Source organism: Scyliorhinus canicula, chromosome 2 (assembly GCF_902713615.1).
Source record: "Scyliorhinus canicula chromosome 2, sScyCan1.1, whole genome shotgun sequence".
In the NCBI taxonomy this organism is placed as follows: Eukaryota; Metazoa; Chordata; class Chondrichthyes; order Carcharhiniformes; family Scyliorhinidae; genus Scyliorhinus; species Scyliorhinus canicula.
Window position 1 is genome coordinate 244,889,727 of NC_052147.1, and position 22,543 is coordinate 244,912,269.

The following is a 22,543-nucleotide window of genomic DNA, read 5'->3' on the forward strand; positions in this document are numbered from 1 at the left end:
TTCACATACGCGACAGAAAAACATTTCAAAAGGGGAGATGTCATGATATGTGCAGACATGCACATAATAAGATACAGACAGGCAGCTAATGAACACAGAGAACAGGACATAACCAATCAGCAGGCAGAACACTTGGGGGTGGTTTCCCACTATAAAAGGCACGAGGCACTCACACTTCGCCTATTTCCACTGGGGACATCTACAAAGTGAGTCAGGTGTATATATCACATAACGCTTACAGCACGTGGCTAAGAGCTAGTCTGGTTCAGTCAGACCGAGTAATCACACTTAGGTTAGCAGAGAGTCGAACTTACAGAGAACTCAGCTAACTGTGTGACAGGTTCAATAAATCAAATTGAACTAACTTCAAGGTCTGGAATATCTTTCAGTTATAGCTGCATCCAGTTGCAGCCCCTGTTATCTCAGTGTGCTTAACATGACAAAGGCGGGGTGAACTGACTCCTTGAATTGCTCCAGTCCATGTGTTGTAGATATGCTCGAGTGCTATTGGGGAGGGAGTTCCAGGGATTTGACCCAGCAACAGTGAAGGAATGGCAATATGGTTCAAGTTAGGATGGTGTGTTGTTTGGAGGGAAGCCTGCAGTTGGTGGTGCTCCTGGCCTACTGCTGCACTTGTCTTTTAGTTGGCAGAGGGCATGGATTTGGAAGATGTTATCAATGGAGCATTGGGGAATTGGGACAGTGCATCTTGTAGATGATACACACTGCTGTCTCAGTGCTTCAACTGTGCACGGCGTGATTATTTGAGGAAATGAATCACTGTGTATTACTGATAAACATACACAAACACATACCCTAGCACCCTCCCTCACCCTTCCACCCACAGCATCTGAGGATGGAAGGCTGGTGTTCTGAGACTGGAGGACTGATAATTGTCCAGAACCGGGTTTCTAAACCTTGATCACTGCCATGTTCAAATCTGATGTGTTAGGTGGCACTGGTTCTGCTTGTCATCTTTAATTCTGATATCACTCTGGGGACATGTCAGGAGAGATTTCTGCACTCAATGGCACCTGCCTGATATTGCCAGCAGTGTTGTTTATTCTATTTACACTTGCAAAAACCAGGCCTCCATGCCATTATGAGTCACATGTGAATCTATGTAAGAAGAAATTCAAGAAATTGGGATGGACATAGTGTAAAGTGTTTAGAGGGGACGGATTTCTTGAAATGTATTCAAGACCGCTTTTTATGTTAATATATAGAAGGTCCAACAAGGATTGGCACACTGCTGGATCTAATTCTGGGGAACAAAGCCGGACAGGTGTTTGAGGTGGCAATGGCAGAGCATTTTAATGATATAGAACGATACAGCGCAGTACAGGCCCTTCGGCCCTCGATGTTGCACCGACATGGAAAAAAAAAACTAAAGGCCATCTAACCTACACTATCCCCTTATCATCCATATGCTTATCCAATAAATTTTTAAATGCCCTCAATGTTGGCGAGTTCACTACTGTTGCAGGTAGGGCATTCCACGGCCTCACCACTCTTTGCGTAAAAAACCCACCTCTGACCTCTGTCCTATATCTATTACCCCTCAATTTAAGGCTATGTCCCCTCGTGCTAGCCACCTCCATCCGCGGGAGAAGGCTCTCGCTGTCCACCCTATCTAACCCTCTGATCATTTTGTATGCCTCTATTAAGTCACCTCTTAACCTTCTTCTCTCTAACGAAAACAACCTCAAGTCCATCAGCCTTTCCTCATAAGATTTTCCCTCCATACCAGGCAACATCCTGGTAAATCTCCTCTGCACCCGTTCCAAAGCTTCCACGTCCTTCCTATAATGAGGCGACCAGAACTGTACGCAATACTCCAAATGCGGCCGTACCAGAGTTTGGTACAGCTGCATCATGACCTCATGGCTCCGGAACTCAATCCCTCTACCAATAAAGGCCAACACACCATAGGCCTTCTTCACAACCCTATCAACCTGGGTGGCAACTTTCAGGGATCTATGTACATGGACACCGAGATCCCTCTGCTCATCCACACTACCAAGAATTTTACCATTAGCCAAATATTCCGCATTCCTGTTATTCTTTCCAAAGTGAATCACCTCACACTTCTCCACATTAAACTCCATTTGCCACCTCTCAGCCCAGCTCTGCAGCTTATCTATGTCCCTCTGTAACCTGCAACATCCTTCCGCACTGTCTACAACTCCACCGACTTTTGTGTCGTCTGCAAATTTACTCACCCATCCTTCTGCGCCCTCCTCTAGGTCATTTATAAAAATGACAAACAGCAACGGCCCCAGAACAGATCCTTGTGGTACGCCACTCGTAACTGAACTCCATTCTGAACATTTCCCATCAACTACCACTCTCTGTCTTCTTTCAACTAGCCAATTTCTGATCCACATCTCTAAATCACCCTCAATCCCCAGCCTCCGTATTTTCTGCAATAGCCGACCGTGGGGAACCTTATCAAACGCTTTACTGAAATCCATATACACCACATCAACTGCTCTACCCTCGTCTACCTGTTCAGTCACCTTCTCAAAGAACTCGATAAGGTTTGTGAGGCATGACCTACCCTTCACAAAACCATGCTGACTATCCCTAATCATATTATTCCTATCTAGATGATTATAAATCGTATCTTTTATAATCCTCTCCAAGACTTTACCCACCACAGACGTTAGGCTCACCGGCCTATAGTTACCGGGGTTATCTCTACTCCCCTTCTTGAACAAAGGGACCACATTTGCTATCCTCCAGTCCTCTGGCACTATTCCTGTAGCCAATGATGACCTAAAAATCAAAGCCAAAGGCTCAGCAATCTCTTCCCTGGCTTCCCAGAGAATCCTAGGATAAATCCCATCCGGCCCCGGGGACTTATCTATTTTCACCTTGTCCAGAATTGCCAACACTTCTTCCCTACGCACCTCAATGCCATCTATTCTAATAGCCTGGGTCTCAGCATTCTCCTCCACAATATTATCTTTTCTTGAGTGAATACTGACGAAAAGTATTCATTTAGTATCTCGCTTATCTCCTCAGCCTCCACACACAACTTCCCACCACTGTCCTTGACTGGCCCTACTCTTACCCTAGTCATTCTTTTATTCCTGACATACCTATAGAAAGCTTTTGGGTTTTCCTTGATCCTACCTGCCAAAGACTTCTCATGTCCCCTCCTTGCTCGTCTCAGCTCTCTCTTTAGATCCTTCCTCGCTTCCTTGTAACTATCAAGCGCCCCAACTGAAACTTCACGCCTCATCTTCACATAGGCCTCCTTCTTCCTCTTAACAAGAGATTCCACTTCTTTGGTAAACCACGGTTCCCTCGCTCGACCCCTTCCTCCCTGCCTGACTGGTACGTACTTATCAAGAACATGCAATAGCTGTTCCTTGAACAAGCTCCACATATCCAGTGTGCCCAACCCTTGCAGCCTACTTCTCCAACCAACACATCCTAAGTCATGTCTAATGGCACCATAATTGCCCTTCCCCCAGCTATAACTCTTGCTCTGCGGGGTATACTTATCCCTTTCCATCACTAACGTAAAGGTCACCGAATTGTGGTCACTGTCTCCAAAGTGTTCACCTACCTCCAGATCTAACACCTGGCCTGGTTCATTACCCAAAACCAAATCCAAAGTGGCCTCACCTCTTGTTGGCCTGTCAACATATTGTGTCAGAAAACCCTCCTGCACACATTGTACAAAGAACGACCCATCCAATGTACTCGAACTATATCTTTTCCAGTCAATATTAGGAAAGTTAAAGTCTCCCATAACAACTACCCTGTTACTTTCGCTCTTTTCCAGAATCATCTTCGCCATCCTTTCCTCTACATCTCTAGAACTATTAGGTGGCCTATAGAAAACTCCCAACAGGGTGACCTCTCCTTTCCTGTTTCTAACCTCAGCCCATACTACCTCGGAAGAAGAGTCCCCATCTTGCATCCTTTCTACCACCGTAATACTGTCCTTGACTAGCAGCGCCACACCTCCCCCTCTTTTGCCCCCTTCTCTGACCTTACTAAAGCACCTAAACCCCGGAACCTGCAACAACCATTCCTGTCCCTGCTCTATCCATGTCTCTGAAATGGCCACAACATCGAAGTCCCAGGTACCTACCCATGCTGCCAGTTCCCCTACCTTATTTCGTATACTCCTGGCATTGAAATAGACACACTTCAAACCACAGACCTGAACACTGCCGCCGCCCTCCTGCGAAGTCAAAACTGTGCTCCTGACCTCTCTACTCTCAATCTCTCGCACCCCAAAACTACAATCCAGGTTCCCATGTCCCTGCTGAATTAGTTTAAACCCCCCCAAAGAGTACTAACAAATCTCCCCCCCAGGATATTGGTGCCCCTCAGGTTCAGATGTAGACCATCCTGTCTATAGAGGTCCCACCTTCCCCAGAAAGAGCCCCAGTTATCCAGAAATCTGAATCCCTCCCGCCTGCACCATCCCTGTAGCCACGTGTTTAATTGCTCTCTCTCCCTATTCCTCATCTCACTATCACGTGGCACGGGCAACAACCCAGAGATAACAACTCTGTTTGTTCTCGCTCTGAGCTTCCATCCTAGCTCCCTAAAGGCCTGCCTGACATCCTTCTCCCCTTTCCTACCTATGTCGTTAGTGCCAATGTGGACTACGACTTGGGGCTGCTCCCCCTCCCCCTTAAGGACCCGGAAAACACGATCCGAGACATCACGTACCCTTGCACCTGGGAGGCAACATACCAAACGTGAGTCTCTCTCGCTCCCACAAAATCTCCTATCTGTGCCCCTGACTATTGAGTCCCCAATTACTAATGTTCTACTCCTTTCCCCCCTTCCCTTCTGAGCAACAGGGACAGACTCCGTGCCAGAGGCCCGTACCCCATGGCTTACCCCTGGTAAGTCGTCCCCCCCACAAGTATCCAAAACGGTATACTTGTTACTCAGGGGAACGACCGCAGGGGGTCCCTGCACTGACTGCTTCTTCCCAGTCCCTCTTACTGTTACCCATCTATCTCCAGTCTTTGGTGTAACTACTTCCCTGAAGCTCCTATCTATGACCCCCTCTGCCTCCCGAATGATCCGAAGTTCATCCAGCTCAAGCTCCAGGTCCCTAACACGGTTTTTGAGGAGCTGGAGTTGGGTGCACTTCCCACAGATGAAATCAGCAGGGACACTGACGGCGTCCCTCACCTCAAACATTCTGCAGGAGGAGCATTGTACTGCCTTCCCTGACATCCCCTCTAGATTAAAAAAAAAACAAGAAAAAGAAAAAGAAAGGAAGAGCTTACCTGATATTACCTCAAACCCTGATCCCGCTGAAAGGTAAGCAAATTTAAAGGCACTCACTCACCTTCACGACAGGCCCCTGCTCCCGCTTCCCAACCACCGTGGGGTGGGGGGGTTGGTTAGAGGAGGAGGTAGGGTGGGAAACACTCACAAAGTGTTTCGGGTTTAACTGTCACTTGCCAACAGCCCCTCCACAAACCACCTTCAACTTAGGCTGACCGCACTGCACGTATGCAAATTTCCCCAGAACAGCTGACCAGTAGCTCTGCTCTGCTGCCCTCTGCTGGTTACAGTGTGATTTAAGATTTTATGGAAAAGGAAAATGTCGGATTGGGGGAATAGGGCAGAATGTGAGCAAAGTAGATTGGAAACAGCTTATTGTGGGAAAATCTACAGTAGAGCAGTGGGGGGGGGGGGGGGGGGGGGGGGCGGGAGGGTGGGGGAGGGGTTCGAAAGGAAGATGTAGTCGGGTTGGTCAGATGGGCAGATCAGTGGCAGATGGGCAAGATTTACCGGCCTCTTCTGGGATTCCCGATGGTCGTTATGACTTGCGAGATCTAACAAAATTTCATGAGACGTTGCAATCTGGATCTCGCCCAGAATGAGCTGGACCAAGACTTCCAGAGTTAAATGAGTTTAAAAGAAGGAACTGGCTCCCGGGATCTATCGGTCTCGCTGAGGAGACCCCAGCCAGGCGCCGTTCAGCATTGGTTCCCACAAACGGGGACCGCCGGGTGGAACAGCAATTGGAGGACCCTGGGTGGTTTGTATCTGGGCAGGGTGGCACACTGCTGATGCCACCCAGGAACCTTGGCACTGCTAGCCTAGCACCCTGGAAGTGCTAAACAAATCCAACCTGGGCATCCCAGCAGTCCCACTAAAGTCTCTGTTGATTTGCTCCCTTTGTTCCGACTAAAAGCCTTTCATTTCCCTCTTATGCAGTCCAGACTGGCAGTACCGAGCTGCCCAAGTGGCATTTTTCTGGTGCCGGAGATCAGGCACGGGATGCCCTCACGTATAAATGGAGCCCGTGGTGCTCGCGAACCCCCTACAGGTGAATTGGGGAAATGCGGGGGGTTCGAGGGTTGAGAGGAGCTGCTCAGTACAGGAAATGCAACTGAGTGAGGCCTCGGTGGAGACATTCCCCGTTGAGGCCCGATTGCTGTTGGATAGCGGGGTCTTTCCCAGCGCTACAAGTGCCGGGTACGACCCTTCTGATCCCATGCAAAACTGACTCTTTTATTTTGGTTGGATCGCGCCTGGAAGTTTACCTTGAAAAGTACGAGGTGATGCACTTTAGAAAGATCACAAGACAAGGGAGTGAATGAGGAACAGAGGGATATTGGTGTGCTGGTCCACAGATCCCTGAAGGCAACAGGACAGGTTAATAGGGCAGTTAAGAAGGCAGATGGGACATTTCCTTTATCAGCCGTGGCATAGGTTATAAGAGCAGGGAGATTATGTTAAAACTTTGATTAGGCCATATCTGGAGTACTGTCTGGTCACAGGAAGGATGTGATTGCACTGGAGAAGGTACCGATTCACCAGAATGTTGCCTGGGATAAAGCATTTGAGCTGTGAAGAGAGGCTGGATAGGTTTGGATTGGTTTCTTTGGAGCATAGAAGGCTGAGGGGGTACCTGATTGAGGTGTTTAAGATTATGAGGGTATGGACAGGGTTGATAGGATGCAACTGTTTCCCTTATTTGAAGGGTCAATAAAGAGGGGACAAAGTTTGAAGTGAGGGCAGGAGGTTAAGAGGGGATGTGAGGAATTAATTTTTTTTTAAGCTGGTCGGTGGTGGTAGAGACCGAGGAAACTTCAGAAACTTTAAAAGGTATGCAGATGAGCATTTGAAATATCGTAATATTGAAGGCTATGTACCAAGTGCTGGAAATTGAGATTCATGTAGATCTAAGGCACGATTCAGCGTACCAAAGTTAATGTCCGGTTTTCGGCATGTTTGGCAGGGAGTTTTGTGTCGGCCACATTGGTGAGATCATGGGCCGTATTCAACGGCACTTAGTGTCAAAAATGAGCCTCCATGAGATTCTCGCCTTGACTGGCTCCCTCGCCTTCTGACTTGCTTGACCTGCACCTCAGTTGTATGCTGCTAACAAGGAGGAGCTGCTTTTAAATGCCCCCTCACCACTCATTCACACAAGCATGGCAGCGCGCAGACCTGTCTCCCCGTGATGGGAATACCGATCTGGCCAGGCTTCGTGGCACTGTGGATGAGAGTCGGGGAACCCAGTTCAATCGAGGGAGTCAGAGGACCAGCAGAAGGGTCAGAAATTCAGAATTTTGTCAGTTTCTATGAGATGCCCTCTCACTCTTCTGAACTCCAATGAATATAATCCTAACCGACATAGTCTCTCCTCATATGACAGTTCCACCATGCCCGGAATCAACCTGGTAAACCTTCGCTGCACTCCCTCCACAGCAAGAAGACCAAGGACTTCCAACGAGCTGCAAGGGTAAGCTACCACCTCTCTCCTGGCATCAGTTCCGCCTGCCATCCCTCAAATTCCAAACCTCAAACCCCCCCCCCTGCTCCCCCGCTCCCCCCAACCACCCTGTCACCTGGCTGATGCCTCGCATCCTCCACATATCCAATCTCAAGCTTGTTCCTCAGAATCCCCTGGAACCCACCAGCACAACGCCTTCATGTCCAAGTGGGGTGCCCACATATGCCACCTGCTAGAGTCCTCCTAACTTATCAAGTGGGCCGCTCACAATGCTCCCTCTTTGACCCTGCAGGAAAAGATAGCCCATAATAAACAGGAAAAGACCAAGGCGAGGGTAAGATCCCAGGGATTCAAGTCCTCAGCTCTATGAGGAACGGGCCTTGGAAATTGCGGAGTTGTCCGTTGCGAGTGCAGTCACTGACAGCGGGGTTGGCCTGCGCCAGAGAGGTGAGGAGCGAGTGCTCCTTCGCCCAGATGCCCCGTCTAAAGTGAGTTGTTCATGTCAGGCAAAATGATCGTTCCCTCTCACTGACCACATGTCCACTGTCTTGCAAGATTACCATCTGATGAGGCTGGACCATCCAGAATCATATCCCCCACCACTCAAGAGAACACCTCAGAGGAGAGCTCAGAGGAGACCATTGGCGAGGCGTCACAGCTATCACTCGCACCTTCCACCAGCACAGAGATAAACACCTCGGTGGGCGACATTAGTGTAGAGGCATCTGGGGCACAATCTGATGAGCACCTCACTGTTGCTGATGCACATCAGGTGGAGGCAGGAACATCGAGGGAGACGGCAATCGGAGTTCTGCCGGATCTGAGGAAACAGTTGGGTCCCAGTCTGATGCCGAGCCTCTGGACAAGGTCCTACCAGAGCTAATGCAGATGCTAGGACATGGCCATGAGATTCAGGAGGGGCTGTTAGTGACATTCCAGCGATTGCAAGGCTTATTGGAGGAATTCCAAAGGCTTCAGGCATAGGAGATGGTGCCGACAGTGCATAGCACCGAGGTCAACATTGCTAGTCTGGCGACCACAGTGGAAAACCTGGAAAACAATGCCTGCATCTTGAGTGGTGGTGTCCAAGGCATGGCTCAGTCTGTGACCACCTGGCTGAGGGCCTCAACATCATATCCCAGTCATTGAGGGACGTGTCCCATGTGCAGGTGGATATTGCTGAGGCACTGCATAGCATGGCCCAGTTACTGAGGTCTGTCGCTGAGGGCATTGACACCATGTTGTAGACAATGGGGAGTCTAAAGAACTGGCACTCCAGCTGCCCCTCTGTCCCATGGTGTCCTCCAGGGCTCTATGGGCACCGTTAGGGAGGAAATAATTGCTGGAGATGAACCCGGGCCTGCCTCCGGCAGTCTCCAGTTCTTCTAAATCCACCACCCCCCACCCCACGGTAATCTTTACAGCGGGCGTGCCCACACCCTCACCCCTGTTGCCCTCCGCTCCCCAGACACAGTAGTCCAAGGCTTTTCCCCAATGCAGACCCCAGGATGGGTGTGAGTCGCTGTCAGCAGAAAGACAGGAGCTTTCCTCAAGCGGGTTATCATCACTCTCCTTCCTTGTATAGTGACTGCTGACAGAGCCAACATAAGCCCATCACCCTGGAGTGATGTTACACAGGACCTTGGGGAGGGTAACACAGTGGTCGGGGAGGAGAGGTGATGTAGAGGGGGGGATTAGGAAGGGGGGGGGAGAGGGAAATGGGGAGTAAGGAGATGGTGTAGAACTGACAGAGACGGTCTTGGCCAAAGAGAATCCGGAGACCATAAGGGCCTTCCTGGTCCTCCGGTATGTCAGACCCTCCTCATCTACCTCCTCAGATGAGGCCACATGTCCCTCCGCCTCCTCCTGCTCCTCCTCCAACATATCGCCCCGCTGCTGTGCCAGTTGTGGAGGGCACAGCAGATCACAACAAAGTGGGAAACCCTTTGGGCGGTGTACTGGAGGGCACCGCCATAGTGGTAAAGGCATCAGAACTGCATCTTGAGCAGTTTGATGCACCGCTCAATGACAGCACGGGTGGCCACATGGCTGTACACCATGGCCTCCCCTTCTGAGCACCACCTCAGCCTGATGGGCAATTAGGTCTTCATGGTGTGCGGCAGCCCACTGAACATGGAGTGTCACCTCCAGCCTGAGTTGACATTGCTGCCTTCCATGGCATCTGTCCGCCTGGGCCACAACAAGCAACGCGAGAGCATCCTCCACAGGATCTACACCAGCAAACATTGTTTTACGTGGAAGGAATTGGAGAAGGGGAGAGATCAGTTAGGCTTCCTTCCCAGTACTCTCAAATCTCACACGCATCGTCTCCACCGCCCCCCCCCCCCCCCCCCCCCCCACCCCACTCCGCCGTCCCCATTCCCCCCATGACTGTCCTGCCTTCTCTGAGTCCCTTCCAGCAAACCAGTTGTGGTATCATAGAATAGAATAATAATAGTCATTGAACCTGGCTTCAGGCAGAGTATGCTGATAATCGGAAAAAGCAAAAAGATAAGGACAACTATTTTGTAAAACTTATGTTTAATTTATTGATTTGTTGCGATGTGAGCCCTTCATTGTCCTTACAGAAAGAATGTATCTGTGTGATAATCGGCTGTTGCAACGAAGTCCTTTTCCTCCTCTCAAAAAATTGCAATTACTGTGCAACGAGCCGGGTTAATTCAGGGTTGATATCGGTGTACAAATATTGAAACCAATGGGAGTTGTTTCTGTGACTTTCCTTCGTATTATACTTTTCAATTGTTTTAGTTTGATTTTACAAACTTGTTTGGAAGATTAAGGGTTGCTAGTGCCGTGTGATATATTTTGTGTGGCAGCAGTATGTAATTTGCATTCAGATCAATGCGCAGTTTAGTGCTAACTGTTCATTGAAGCCTATTGTAAGATCAAGTTCTTGGAATAACTGGTGTCTCTGACAGTGTGATGAGCAGGTAATCAACAGGACATGAATTGTTAAACACTACAATTAATTCTACACTCATTCCACTTATAGGGCTTCATTATTACCACAATTCAAATGTGATAATTTCTTTTCTGCAATGATGTATGTTATTGACCAATCAGATATTTTTCCCCATGTAGTTATCTAATGACCTTTTACTTGCAATCAAGACTAATAATTTGCAAAGAACATTCATTGCTCCTGTTAATAAAGTGGTTCATGATTTGTTCTCAACGAAGCATCCAGCCAGATGAAAAGAAATATGCAGGCTTTTGCTGAAGAATAGTGAACCAATTTGAAGTCAATTTTATTGAAGCATTTTCCATTTTTACCAGCATTTTGAGGAAACACTTTTTACAGGAAAGATAGACATCCTTTTTCAATTGATTCAGATGTATTCCTTCAACGCTAAGTACTTAATACAAATTGCTTCCACAATGCACATTTGTCACCATAATTTTATGACGCCTTCTGATACAAAATCTTACAACTACAACTTATACACTGACAGCTTATTTCAAAATGTATAATATTGAAAAAGACTTGCTTGCATAATCGATTACATAATTTAAGCCATTTGGCCACTCTGCAGAATAGACATACCTGAGCCACATTTTTTATACTTAATGCGAACTCACAAAACAAAAGAGCTAACAGAAAGGATAAATACAAGTCAGTTCTCTCCTGTTCAGGCACGTTGCAGTTAAACACCATGGGCTAGATTTTCATAGCATCAGGTGTTCTCCAGAGACCATTAAAAATGAGGGGTTGGGTCAAATGATGTTACCGATGTTGAACATTGGGAAATGTGCTCCATTGAGGGGGACCACTGTGTCAATATAAAATGTGACTGCTCAGCTCTCTGCTCTTTTCCTCTTCCATCGCCGAACCCGCCTGAGGGGAACGGGAGCAGAAAGACCAGGCCTGCAATTCCACCTGTGAAAATAGACCACTGCAGAGCTAATCTATTTGTGAGTGATGAAGCTCAACCATGCATTCATAATGAGACTGTGAACTGTGTCAAAAGAGACAGATAGTCAGACATCTGTTTCTCCAAATGACGCATGGAGGTGGCATAGATAGTGGCTGGGGGAAATGAGGGGTGATCTCTAGAAGGCCTCAAAGTCTTTAAAACAAGGCAAGGTCCCAGAGATTGGAGGCTGGGGTTCTAACCAGCTCACCTCGAAGCTCCCCCACTTCCTTGGCCATATCCAAACTATTTTGTGGGATGGGTGGGCCCAACCTAATCCCACCCCGCCGCCATGGAGTGAAATTAGTGCCATTTATTTGGAGGTGGGAGACGGACCTGCCAAGTCAAGCAATTTCCCAGCTCAAGCTTCCTGCCTTGATGGCGAAAACCTGGCCCTGTGGCTTTTATTGTTCTCCAACCAAACACAGCTACATAAATTCCTGGGAGTAGTAAAACTGATGATTTAAAAAAAAACCTTGGGTTTGGTTGACAACCTGAGTCATCATGCCATTCTATGACAATATGGGAAGATGTGTTACATTTTAGTTTTGCTTCAACTGTGACGGTTTAGGTTGCTTTGCTCTTTATTTCATATCTAAAGATGTTTTAACACTGACATGCTCCCAGAATAAGAATGCTGCTGTTTCTAGCATGCTGACTAACTGTAATACTTTGAACTGTCTTTTGACTTTTCATTTGAGGATAGAAGGAGTAGTGTCCTTAAATTTGATGGTGTATTACTTCAATGTACCAATGTGATGCACAACCAGGCAGCCTCTTTGTCATTATTTTGATTTGAATCGTGAATTCAAATGGGAAGCACAGCTATGTTCGATTACAGTAAACTAAATATACACTGTTTTCAGTGTCAGCATGGTTCGGTGTTTCTTAACAGCTGCTGAGCACAAAAACTACATATGACAGTTTAGTATTGAGGGAGTCTCTCATTTTCAGAGGTGCTGTCCTCTGGTTAGCATCTTAAACATTAGCACTATCCATCTGTTCGACTTGTTTGGTCGGACATTATAGATTCCATGGCAATATTTCAAAAAGGAACAAGGAATTGTTCCAGTACCATCGCAAGTATTATTTTGTCAATGAAAGTCTTTCTCTTTTCATTCTCTGAGTTGGTTATACTTCCATAAGAATGAATATTAGGGGAAGCAGGCCATGCAGAACGTAGCATACAAGTAATTTTAGTATTTTGGACTTAATTGTCTGTCGTGGACCTGATGTGCTTAAAATCATCTAATTTTCTTTACTACGTTTGATTAGATTGGATTTGGTTATTGTCACGTGTACCAAGGTGAAAAGTATTTTTCTGCGAGCAACCCAAACAGATCATTAAGTACACGAAAAGAAAATAACATTTTTAAAAATACGTAATAGGGCAACACAAGGTCCACAATGTAAATAAATACATAGGCACCGGCATTGGGTGAAGCATACAGGAGTGTAGTATTAAACAGGTCAGTCCATAAGAGGGTCGTTTAGAAGTCTGGTAACAGGGGGGAAGAAGTTGTTTTTGAATCTGTTTTTGTGTGTGTTCTCAGACTTTTGTATCTCCTGCCCGACGGAAGAGGTTGGAAGAGGGTGGGTGTAAAAGGCTATAGATTGCAAACAATGATCTGAGTTATGTTACAATTTTCATGTTTTTATTCTACAAACGAGATTTCAAGACCCGCTGAGCTTGTTCTGTCATTGCATTTGACAATGGTTGATCTGTATCTCAAGAACATTAACGCAGTTTTGGTCACTATCTCTTGACACCCCTACATATCCAAATTACAATGTTAAACTTTTCAAGTGACCCATATTGAACAGTTTTTTGGGGCATTGGGTACCAGCTTTCCCATATCTATTATGTGAAAAAGAATGGGTCTTCACTCTTAAGTGACCTAGCACCAATTTTAAGATCATGACCTCTTTTTGTGATGTCTCCTGTCAGATTAAATCGTGAGCAGAGTTTAGTGGTTGTGTTTAGGGGCCTGTCCACTGGCTGGAAGAAAAGTAGAAATGCTGCCAGGGCCATTTTGGAATGCATGATGGGATTGAGCCTTAGTCAAGCACTTGCCTGCCCACTATTTTGTTTTACTGACTCCTGTGGCAGGGATTTCTCCCCAGCGTCTCACCCATATTGGCAGCACCACCAGGAGCAGTAGTTACTGCAGGTGCTGCAGGATGGCCTACTCAAGATCAACACTGGCATTCCAGGAAAAAGGTGAATGGACTGATTCTGGGGCCAGACAGATTCTGGTGAGACCGGTGTTATGGGCCAGGATTTAGAGAACCCCAAAGTGTATCATGGAGTTCACCTGACCCACAACTTTTAATAGATTGCGGTATGGGGAGCACACGGCCCACTCTACAGGTGTGGTACAGCAGAAATGGAAAAGTATTTTTGAAAGCAAAACAATGTTTATTCTATGAACTCAAATTAACCTTTTTAAAAGATACAGTGAACATCTTAACAACCATCAATTCAAATACAACCCCCAAAGAATACAACACTATGCAATCCTAAATAACTTCCCAAACAACATCCAGAAGACAAAAGGAACACCTTTTAACAGAAGCACATCAGGTTTACATTCACTACTGAGAACATTTATAATTCTGAATTCATCAAATGATCAAGAGATTTTCTTTTCATGGCAGAGAGAACAACAGCGTACCTGCTTTGTCTGGCTTCAGCTCCAACACTGTAAACGAAACTAAAACACACCCTACAACAAACAGCCTAAAACAAAAGTAAAAAGCTGACAGACAGCCCAGCTCCACCCACACTCTGGCATCACTGTCAAACACCCATTTCTTAAAGGTACATTTCTTAAACACCCATTTCTTAAAGGTATTCTCACATGACACCGGTGGTAGGGTGTTGGGGGAGTTTACAGTAGCGGGCAGTTGATTTGAAGGCCAGAGGGATGTCTCACCATTCCTACTGGTGCCTTTGTCAGGCTCCGAGGTCCCGACAAAGAAGGACACCCCTAGTAGACTCCAGGTCTGCCGGCCAGGGTATTCTCTGCTCCGCCCGCCACTTGATAAACGGAATTTTTTCACTGGGTGGGAAGGCCATCCTGAAGACTTCCTACCTCAGACTTAATGAAAAGGAAGTGGAAAGGCAGCAGAATATGCATCATGCCCCTTTTCCGCACCTCTGATCCCACCTCCAGGGAGAGTGACAGCAGTAAATTCCTGTGACGATTTCATAAAATTTCAGAATCAGACTATAGAAAAAAAAAGCGTGTAATATCTTTAAGAAGCACATCGTTATCTATATTTTGTGTCAACCAGTAATGTGTATTAATTTACAACATCGTATTGCATTTGCCGTTATACTACACCTATTATGGGTACTCATGGCAGAAACTGTTACCTTGTAATGTGTGAGTGACTTTGTAGAACTAAGGAAATAATGACAATAAAAAAAATATTTATTTTTATATAATAATATAATTTTCTATGATATGTGCGATGGGAAATGGAACTTTTTATTTGATACACAAACAAATCATATCCAGGTACCCATGCGCTACAATTCAGAAGAAGGTAATTGAGTTATTTTTGTTGTTTTGATTCTCAGGTATATGACAGAGTTCCCTGTTACAGACATTGCAGTCAATACAGCTGGATTGCTGAATCTTGGTCTGTTTGCAGAATCAACAACAGAGAGTCAATACACAATTGTGGAGAAGGTGTACAGACTAGGAAAGTGAGGTGAGTAGAGGAAACCTAAATTGAAGAAGTTTCAAGTGCCCTCGAATATATAGGCGTCTGCTGATTTTAAGTCCCTTCCGTCTTACCTTTTGACTTAATGTTGCTGTATTCTGCTTCTTCTTTTGTTAAACTGAACAGCTTTTTGGAGGAACTGAAAAGGTCTCTATTTGTACTACATTCTAATAATTTGATGCATTTTTAAAATCAGATTCTTGGTGTAATAAGTGAGTGAATTTTAATAATAAGAGATGTGAGAGTGTTCTATTCTCAGCAGATTTGTTGCTTTTTGATCCAAATACCTTCTTAGGTTCTGAACTATGATAATAACCAGCATTATTCTAATTCTGGTTATAAGCAGACGGTACATGTCCGTTGCTTTTATAGAATCTTCAGTAAATACATTTCATCTTCTCATGTACAAAAGTTTCCTTTCGACATTTCAAAAGTCTGGTGTATTTTTCAAAGGATCTTATTTCTAAATACTTTATGTTTATTTTCTGTTACAACTCTGCACTCTTTTAAACGTAGTTTTGGTGTCAGTTTCCCAGAAGGAGTCTGGATACATCAAACCTTAAACATTTTGATTGTACCGGGGAAAGCCCACTTCATTTCTCTGTTCCTTTCAAAGGAGTGAAATGAAATGAAAATGAAAATTGCTTATTGTCACAAGTAGACTTCAAATGAAGTTACTGTGAAAAGCCCGTAGTCACCACATTTTGGCGCCTATTCGGGGAGGCTGGTACGGGAAGTCGTGCTACCTGCATCAATAGCCTGTGAGTCTCTTGCCCCTTCAGAATCTGCTTCTGCACTGACATAATCTGATGCTGATTTGACTGCACGGAACCACTGCTCAATGCCCTCCTTTCTTATTGCTTCTGTTAGTGCCCATTATCTAAACTCAATACCAATGTTCAGCTTTGGTAATTCCTTTGCACTGTTGTAAATTAGGTCAGTTATTTAGCCTGTCTTTCACCCTTTCTCCGAAGCTAACCGTGTATGACACTTGAAATATGCATCAAAAGCACCGGATCAGTTTTAGATACCCTGTAACTAGTTTCTTTCAGAGCTGCATCTATTGATGTTACGCTGTATTAGAATCATAAAGCAAAGCATCCATTGAATGCTGCTACTGACTCCTTCAATCAGGTAACGATTATTGGTGCAGTCATATAGGGCACAACGGGTTGAAATGCTGTCATGTTGTCGGATAGACAGATGGCTAATGTAATACTCCTTTATTTGATGGTGGTAGCAGAGGGATGAAGGATCTAAGGCACTTGTGTCAAAACTTGACTACATTATTCAGATGAGATGATTGACAAGATGTGCTCTGATGCTCCTGAAAGCAGACACTTTGCTCGGAGTGTCTTGTTGTAGATCGTGATGATACTCTGCACTACGCAGCTGGGCCACTTCCTCAGCAATGCCAAACTCCAAAGTTTTTTTTTGTTGGGCGCAGCGCACTTCAACTTGGAGTGATGGATTTGTGTCTCACCAGCAATTCTGTTGATATTACGAACTCCTGTGGCCCTTTTCGATTTTGAAAGTCAGAGCTGCAAAGGTCCAATTGCTCCGTGAGCTATTTATCTTTAAGGTGATGGATGATAAAAAATTTCTGTATTGAAATAGTAAAACAGCCAACTGCGCCCCAGAAACAGGAGTCTATTCCATTTCATATATCATGCTGGTTGGAAAGCTTAGCTACTTTTCACAATAATAGATGCCTGTTTTGTCTCCCTAGATGTATGAATAACACAGCTGATGGGCCTGGAGAAAGTGTGGATGATGCATTGTGTGATTATGATGAGATGCCAGTTGGAGCCCGCCAGTGTTCCCTCCCCTGCCCAAAGGACTGTGTGATGTCTGACTGGGGCCACTGGAGTATTTGTCCAAAAGTGCGTATTTTGTTTTGAATGCATTTGACAAATTTCGTAAATCATATGACAGTCGTTTGAATGATATCAGTCAGATTTTTTTTGCATAAGGAGCATTTGGTCAGAGTGTCACTGGTTGAAATTGATGCTGTCAAATAAATTGTTTAAATTGTAAATGTATTGTGTGCATATCCAGTTAGACAATCTGCATCTGAATAATCATCACCTCAAGATGTGCAGCTTAGATATCCAAAGCAGAATAACTGAATATCTGTCAATCTGGTGGGTTGTTTAATTATGGCATCTCTGAAACAGCATTCCTTTCCAGTTTTTTGTCTATTGTTAGGCGATGTTGTTAATCTGACAAATTCAAATTGTGTGTGCCACACAACCACAGAAAAGTTACAGCACATAAAGAGGCCATTCAGCCCACAGAATCGGCATCAGCCGAGAAAGAAAATATAAAATAGTTTCTAACCATTCAGATCCCACCTTCTAGAACCTGGCCGATAGCATTGAAGGTTACAGCACTCTAGGTGCAGATCCAGGCACCTTTTTATTAAGTTGAGGGTTTCTGCCTGTCCCTCCAAACCAGGCCGCAAACACTCATTACCCTCTGGGGGAAGACATTTTTACTCATGTCCCCTCTAATCTTTTTACCAATCATCTTAAATCTGTGCCCTCCTGGTAATTGGCCCCTCAGCTAGGTCTACATGGCATCCCTGTCTACTCTATCCCTCACAATTTTGTCCACCTCCTTCAGGTCACCCCTCAGCCTCCTTAGATCTAACGAAAACAACTCCAGCCTGTCTAATATCTCCCCAAAGCTGCAATTATCAAGACCTGACAACATTCTTATAGGGCAGCATGATGGCATAGTGGTTAGCACTGCAGCCTCCCGGCGCCGAGGAAACGAAGTTCAATCCCGGCTCTGGGTCACTGTCTGTGTGGAGTTTGCACATTCTCCCCGTGTTTGCATTGGTTTTGCCCCCACACCCCAAAGATGTGCAGGTTAGGTGGATTGGCCATGCTAAATTGCCCCTTAATTGGAAAAAATGAATTGGGTACTCTAAATTTATAAAACAAACAGTGTTATAATGTTCCTCTGCACTCCCGCCAGAGCAATTATGTCCTTCCTGTAAAGCGGTGACTAGAACTGGACACAAACTTCCAGCTGTGGCGCAATCAGCAGACATGCACTCCAAGATCTTCTCTTAAAATCTTCGAATAGAATCACAGAATCCCTACAGCACAGAAGGAGTCCATTTGGCCCATCGATTCAGTACTTGCCCTCTGAAGGAGCACCCTACTTAGGCCCAAACACCCCACGTTCCCGTAACTCCACCTAGGGCCAATTTAGCATAGCCAATCCACCTAACCTGCACATCTTTGGACTGTGAGAGGAAACAGGAGGACCCGGGCGAAACCCATGCAGACACAGGGAGAAAGTACAAACTCCGCACAGACAGTCGCCCGAGATTGGAATCGAACCCGGGTCCTTGCAGCTGTGAGGCAGCAGTACTAACCACTGCCTTCAAATATCCAACCATGTATTAAGTATTCCCTTGTTTGTTTGCCCTCCTCAAATGCTCACACTTCTCTGGATTGAATTCCATCTGCCACTTTTCCATCCACTCAACCAAACTAGCGATAGCATTCTGGAGCCAACAGCTAGCCTTTCCACTATCAACTACATAGCCCGTTTTTGTGTCTTCTACAAATTTGCCTCTAAAAGTTAAATCCAAATCATTAATATATATAAAAACAGTAAAGGACCCAAAACTGAGTCCTGTGGAACACCATGGAAATCTGCTTAGCCTTCGCGAAACCATCCACCACATGAGTTCACGTCAGCCATTATCACAGCGGTCTCGATCCCACCCCAGGCAGAAGTGAGGAAGGCGCTGGACAAACTGTACACAGTTATAAACAACTATGAAACAGAACACCCAGAGGCCTTGTTCATCGTGGGCGGAGACTTCAACAAGGCCAACCTCAAGAGTGTACTGCCAAAATTCCACCAGCACATCTCCTGTCCCACCAGGGGCGACAACACTCTTGACCACTGTTACTCAAAAATCAAGGGTGCCTACCGTTCCATCCCCCAACCACTCTTTGGGAAATCAGACCACAAGACAGTGCTCCTTCTCCCGGCATGCAAGCAGAAACTCAAGTGGGAGAATCCAGCTAAGAAGGTCGTGCAGTGCTGGTCCGAAGAAACAGAAGAGCTCTTACGTGACTGCTTAGAGACAGTGGACTGGTCCATATTTAAGAACGCAGCGACCAACTTAAATGAGTATGCCACCACCGTCACAGACTTCATCAGCAAATGTGTGGATGACTGCGTGTCAAAGAAAGCAGTACGTACGTTGCCCAACCGGAAACCATGGCTCAACCATGAGATTGACTCACAACCGAAGGACAGATCTGAGGCTTTCAAGTCAGAAGACCCTGACCAAACAAGAAATCCAGATATGACCTCCGCAAAGCCATCCGAGATGCCAAGAGAGAATATCAAACCAAGCTAGAGTCACAGACAGACTTTCGGCGGTTGTGGCAAGGACTAAACAACATAACTGGCTACAAAGCAAAGCCGAGCAGTATCTCCGGCAGCAGCGTTCCCCGCCCCGATGAACTCAATGCATTCTATGCTTGGTTTGAGCAGGTAACCAACAATCCACAGTCGAGTGTCCCAGCAGCCCATAACTCACCCATACCCACAATCACAGCTTCCAAAGACAGATTGGCCTTCCTGAAAGTGAACTTTTGGAAGGCGACAGGACCGGACGGGATCCCTGGTCATGCACTTAGAGCCTGCGCGGACCAGCTGGCAGAGGTATTCGCGGACATCTTTAACCTGTCCCTACTCCACTCTGAAGTCCCCACCTGCTTCAAGAAAACTACCATCATGCCGGTGCCAAAGAAGAACCAGACAATGTGCCTCAATGACTACCGTCTGGTGGCCCTTACTTCAGTCGTAATGAAGGGCTTTGAGTGGTTGATCATGAAGTGCATCACCTCCATACTCCCAGAACGTCTTGATCCACTGCAGTTTGCATACCGTCACAACCGGTCCACAGCAGACGCAATTTCCCTGGCCCGACACTCTTCCCTAGAGCATCTCGACATCAAGGACTCCTACATCAGACTCCTATTTATTGACTACAGCTCCGCCTTCAACACCATAAACCCAGCCAAGCTCATATCAAAGATTCAAAACCTAGGACTTGGCTCCCCACTCTGCAACTGGATCCTCATTTTCTGACCAACAGACCACAATCAGTAAGAATGAACAACAACACCTCCTCCACAATAGTCCTCAATACCGGGGCCCTGCAAGGCTGTGTACTTAGCCCCCTACTCTACTCCCTGTACACACACGACTGCGTGGCAAATTTGGTTCCAACTCCATCTACAAGTTTGCCGACCATACGGCCATAGTGGGCCAGATCTCAAATAACGACAAGTCAGAATACAGGAGGGAGATAGAGAACCTAGTGGAGTGGTGCAGCGACAACAATCTCTCCCTCAATGTCAGCAAAACTAAAGAGTTTGTCACTGACTTCAGGAAGCAAAGTACTGTACACAACTAGGCCGAGGCGGAGATGGTTAGCAGTTTCAAATTCCTAGGGGTGCACATCTCCAAAAATCTGTACAGGTCCACCCACGTCGGCGTTACCACCAAGAAAGCACAACAGCATCTATACTTCCTCAGGAAACGAAGGAAATTCGGCATGTCCACATTAACCCTCACCAACTTTTATAGATGTACCAGAGAAACTATCACAGCTTGGTATGGCAACTGCTCAGCTCAGGACCGCAAGAAACTTCAGAGAGCAGTGAACACCATCAAGTCCATCACACGAACTTGCTTCCCATCCATTGACTCCATCTACACCTCCCGCTGCCTGGGGAAAGCCGGCAGCATCATCAAAGATCCTTCCCACCCGGCTTACTCACTCTTCCAACTTCTTCCATCGGGCAGGAGATACAGAAGTCTGAGAACACGCACAAACATTTTTTTTTCAACAGGCTCAAAAATAGCTTCTTCTCCACTGTTACCAGACTCCTAAATGACCCTCTTATGGACTGACCTCATTAACACTACACCCTGTGTCCTTCATCCAATGCCGGTGCTTATGTAGTTACATTGTATACCTTGTGTTGCCCTATCATATATTTTCTTTTATTTCCTTTTCTTCCCGTACCAGCCTTCCCGAACAGGCGCCGGAATGTGGTGACTAGGGGCTTTTTGCAGTAACTTCATTGAAGCCTACTAGTGACAACAAGCGATTTTCATTTCATTCATTTTCATTTCCATGTACTTAATGATCTGTTGAGATGCTCGCAGAAAAATACTTGTCACTGTACCTCGGTACACATGACAATAAACAAATCCAATCCAATCAACCATTACACTTTGTTGCCTGTCGCAGAGCCAATTCTGGATCCAAATCGCTATGTTTTAACGTATCAGATGAGTTCTTTTTTAATTTTCTGACTCGTCTGACATGTGGGACCTTGTCAAATGCCTTACGAAAATCCATGTAGACAGCAGAACATGGGAACACCACCACCTGGAAGGTCCCCTCCAAGTCACACTACATCCTGACTTGGAAATATTTCACCCTTCCTTGACTGTCACTGGGTCAAAATTTTGAAACTCCCTCCTTAACAACACAATGGCTGTACCTACACCACATGCACTGCAGCAGTTCAAGTAGACAGCTCATCCCCACCTTCTCAACGGCAGTTAGAGACGGGCAATAAATTCTGGCCTAGCCAGCGATGCCTTCTTCCCAAAAATGAATTTTTAAAAATATTTATAATTTTCCATAATGATGATAAATCTAACTGTGTTATGGTCACCACAGCCAAAATGATCATCCAGTGCTACTTCACCCACTTGCCCAGTTTCATTTCCTCAGAGTAAATCTGTAATTGCACCCCTTCTCGTTCGGCTTTTTACGTGCTGGCTAAGAAGTTTCTCTTGAATGCAGTTCAAGTATTTTGCGCCCTCTGTGGTTTTCACAATGTGCATATCCCAGTTGATATCAGGGTAGCTAACGTGCCCAAATATTATTGCCCTATTTATTGTTTATTCACTCAGAAATATGGCTGTGTAGTTTCTCTTCTATTTCCATTTCACTATTTTGGGAGTCTACAGAACACTCCTAATGTTGTCACTGCCTCTTTTGTATTTCTGAGCTCAACCCATATGGCATCAGATAAAAGATTTTGCTGTGTGTCTATAATAATAATCACTCTGACTATGTTATGGT

General features: G+C 45.8%; 1 protein-coding gene across 5 annotated transcripts in view; it reads left to right on the forward strand.

Moving 5' to 3' along the window:
- Positions 1-22,543, forward strand: part of thsd7ba (thrombospondin, type I, domain containing 7Ba) — a 1,373,128-nt gene that overhangs the window by 1,136,201 nt on the left and 214,384 nt on the right. For all 5 annotated transcript variants that reach the window (XM_038789927.1, XM_038789926.1, XM_038789930.1 and 2 more), the window contains 2 exons: positions 15,254-15,387; positions 17,129-17,282. In XM_038789927.1, the coding sequence (XP_038645855.1) occupies positions 15,254-15,387; positions 17,129-17,282 (288 nt within the window). The remainder of the gene's footprint in view (positions 1-15,253; positions 15,388-17,128; positions 17,283-22,543) is intronic.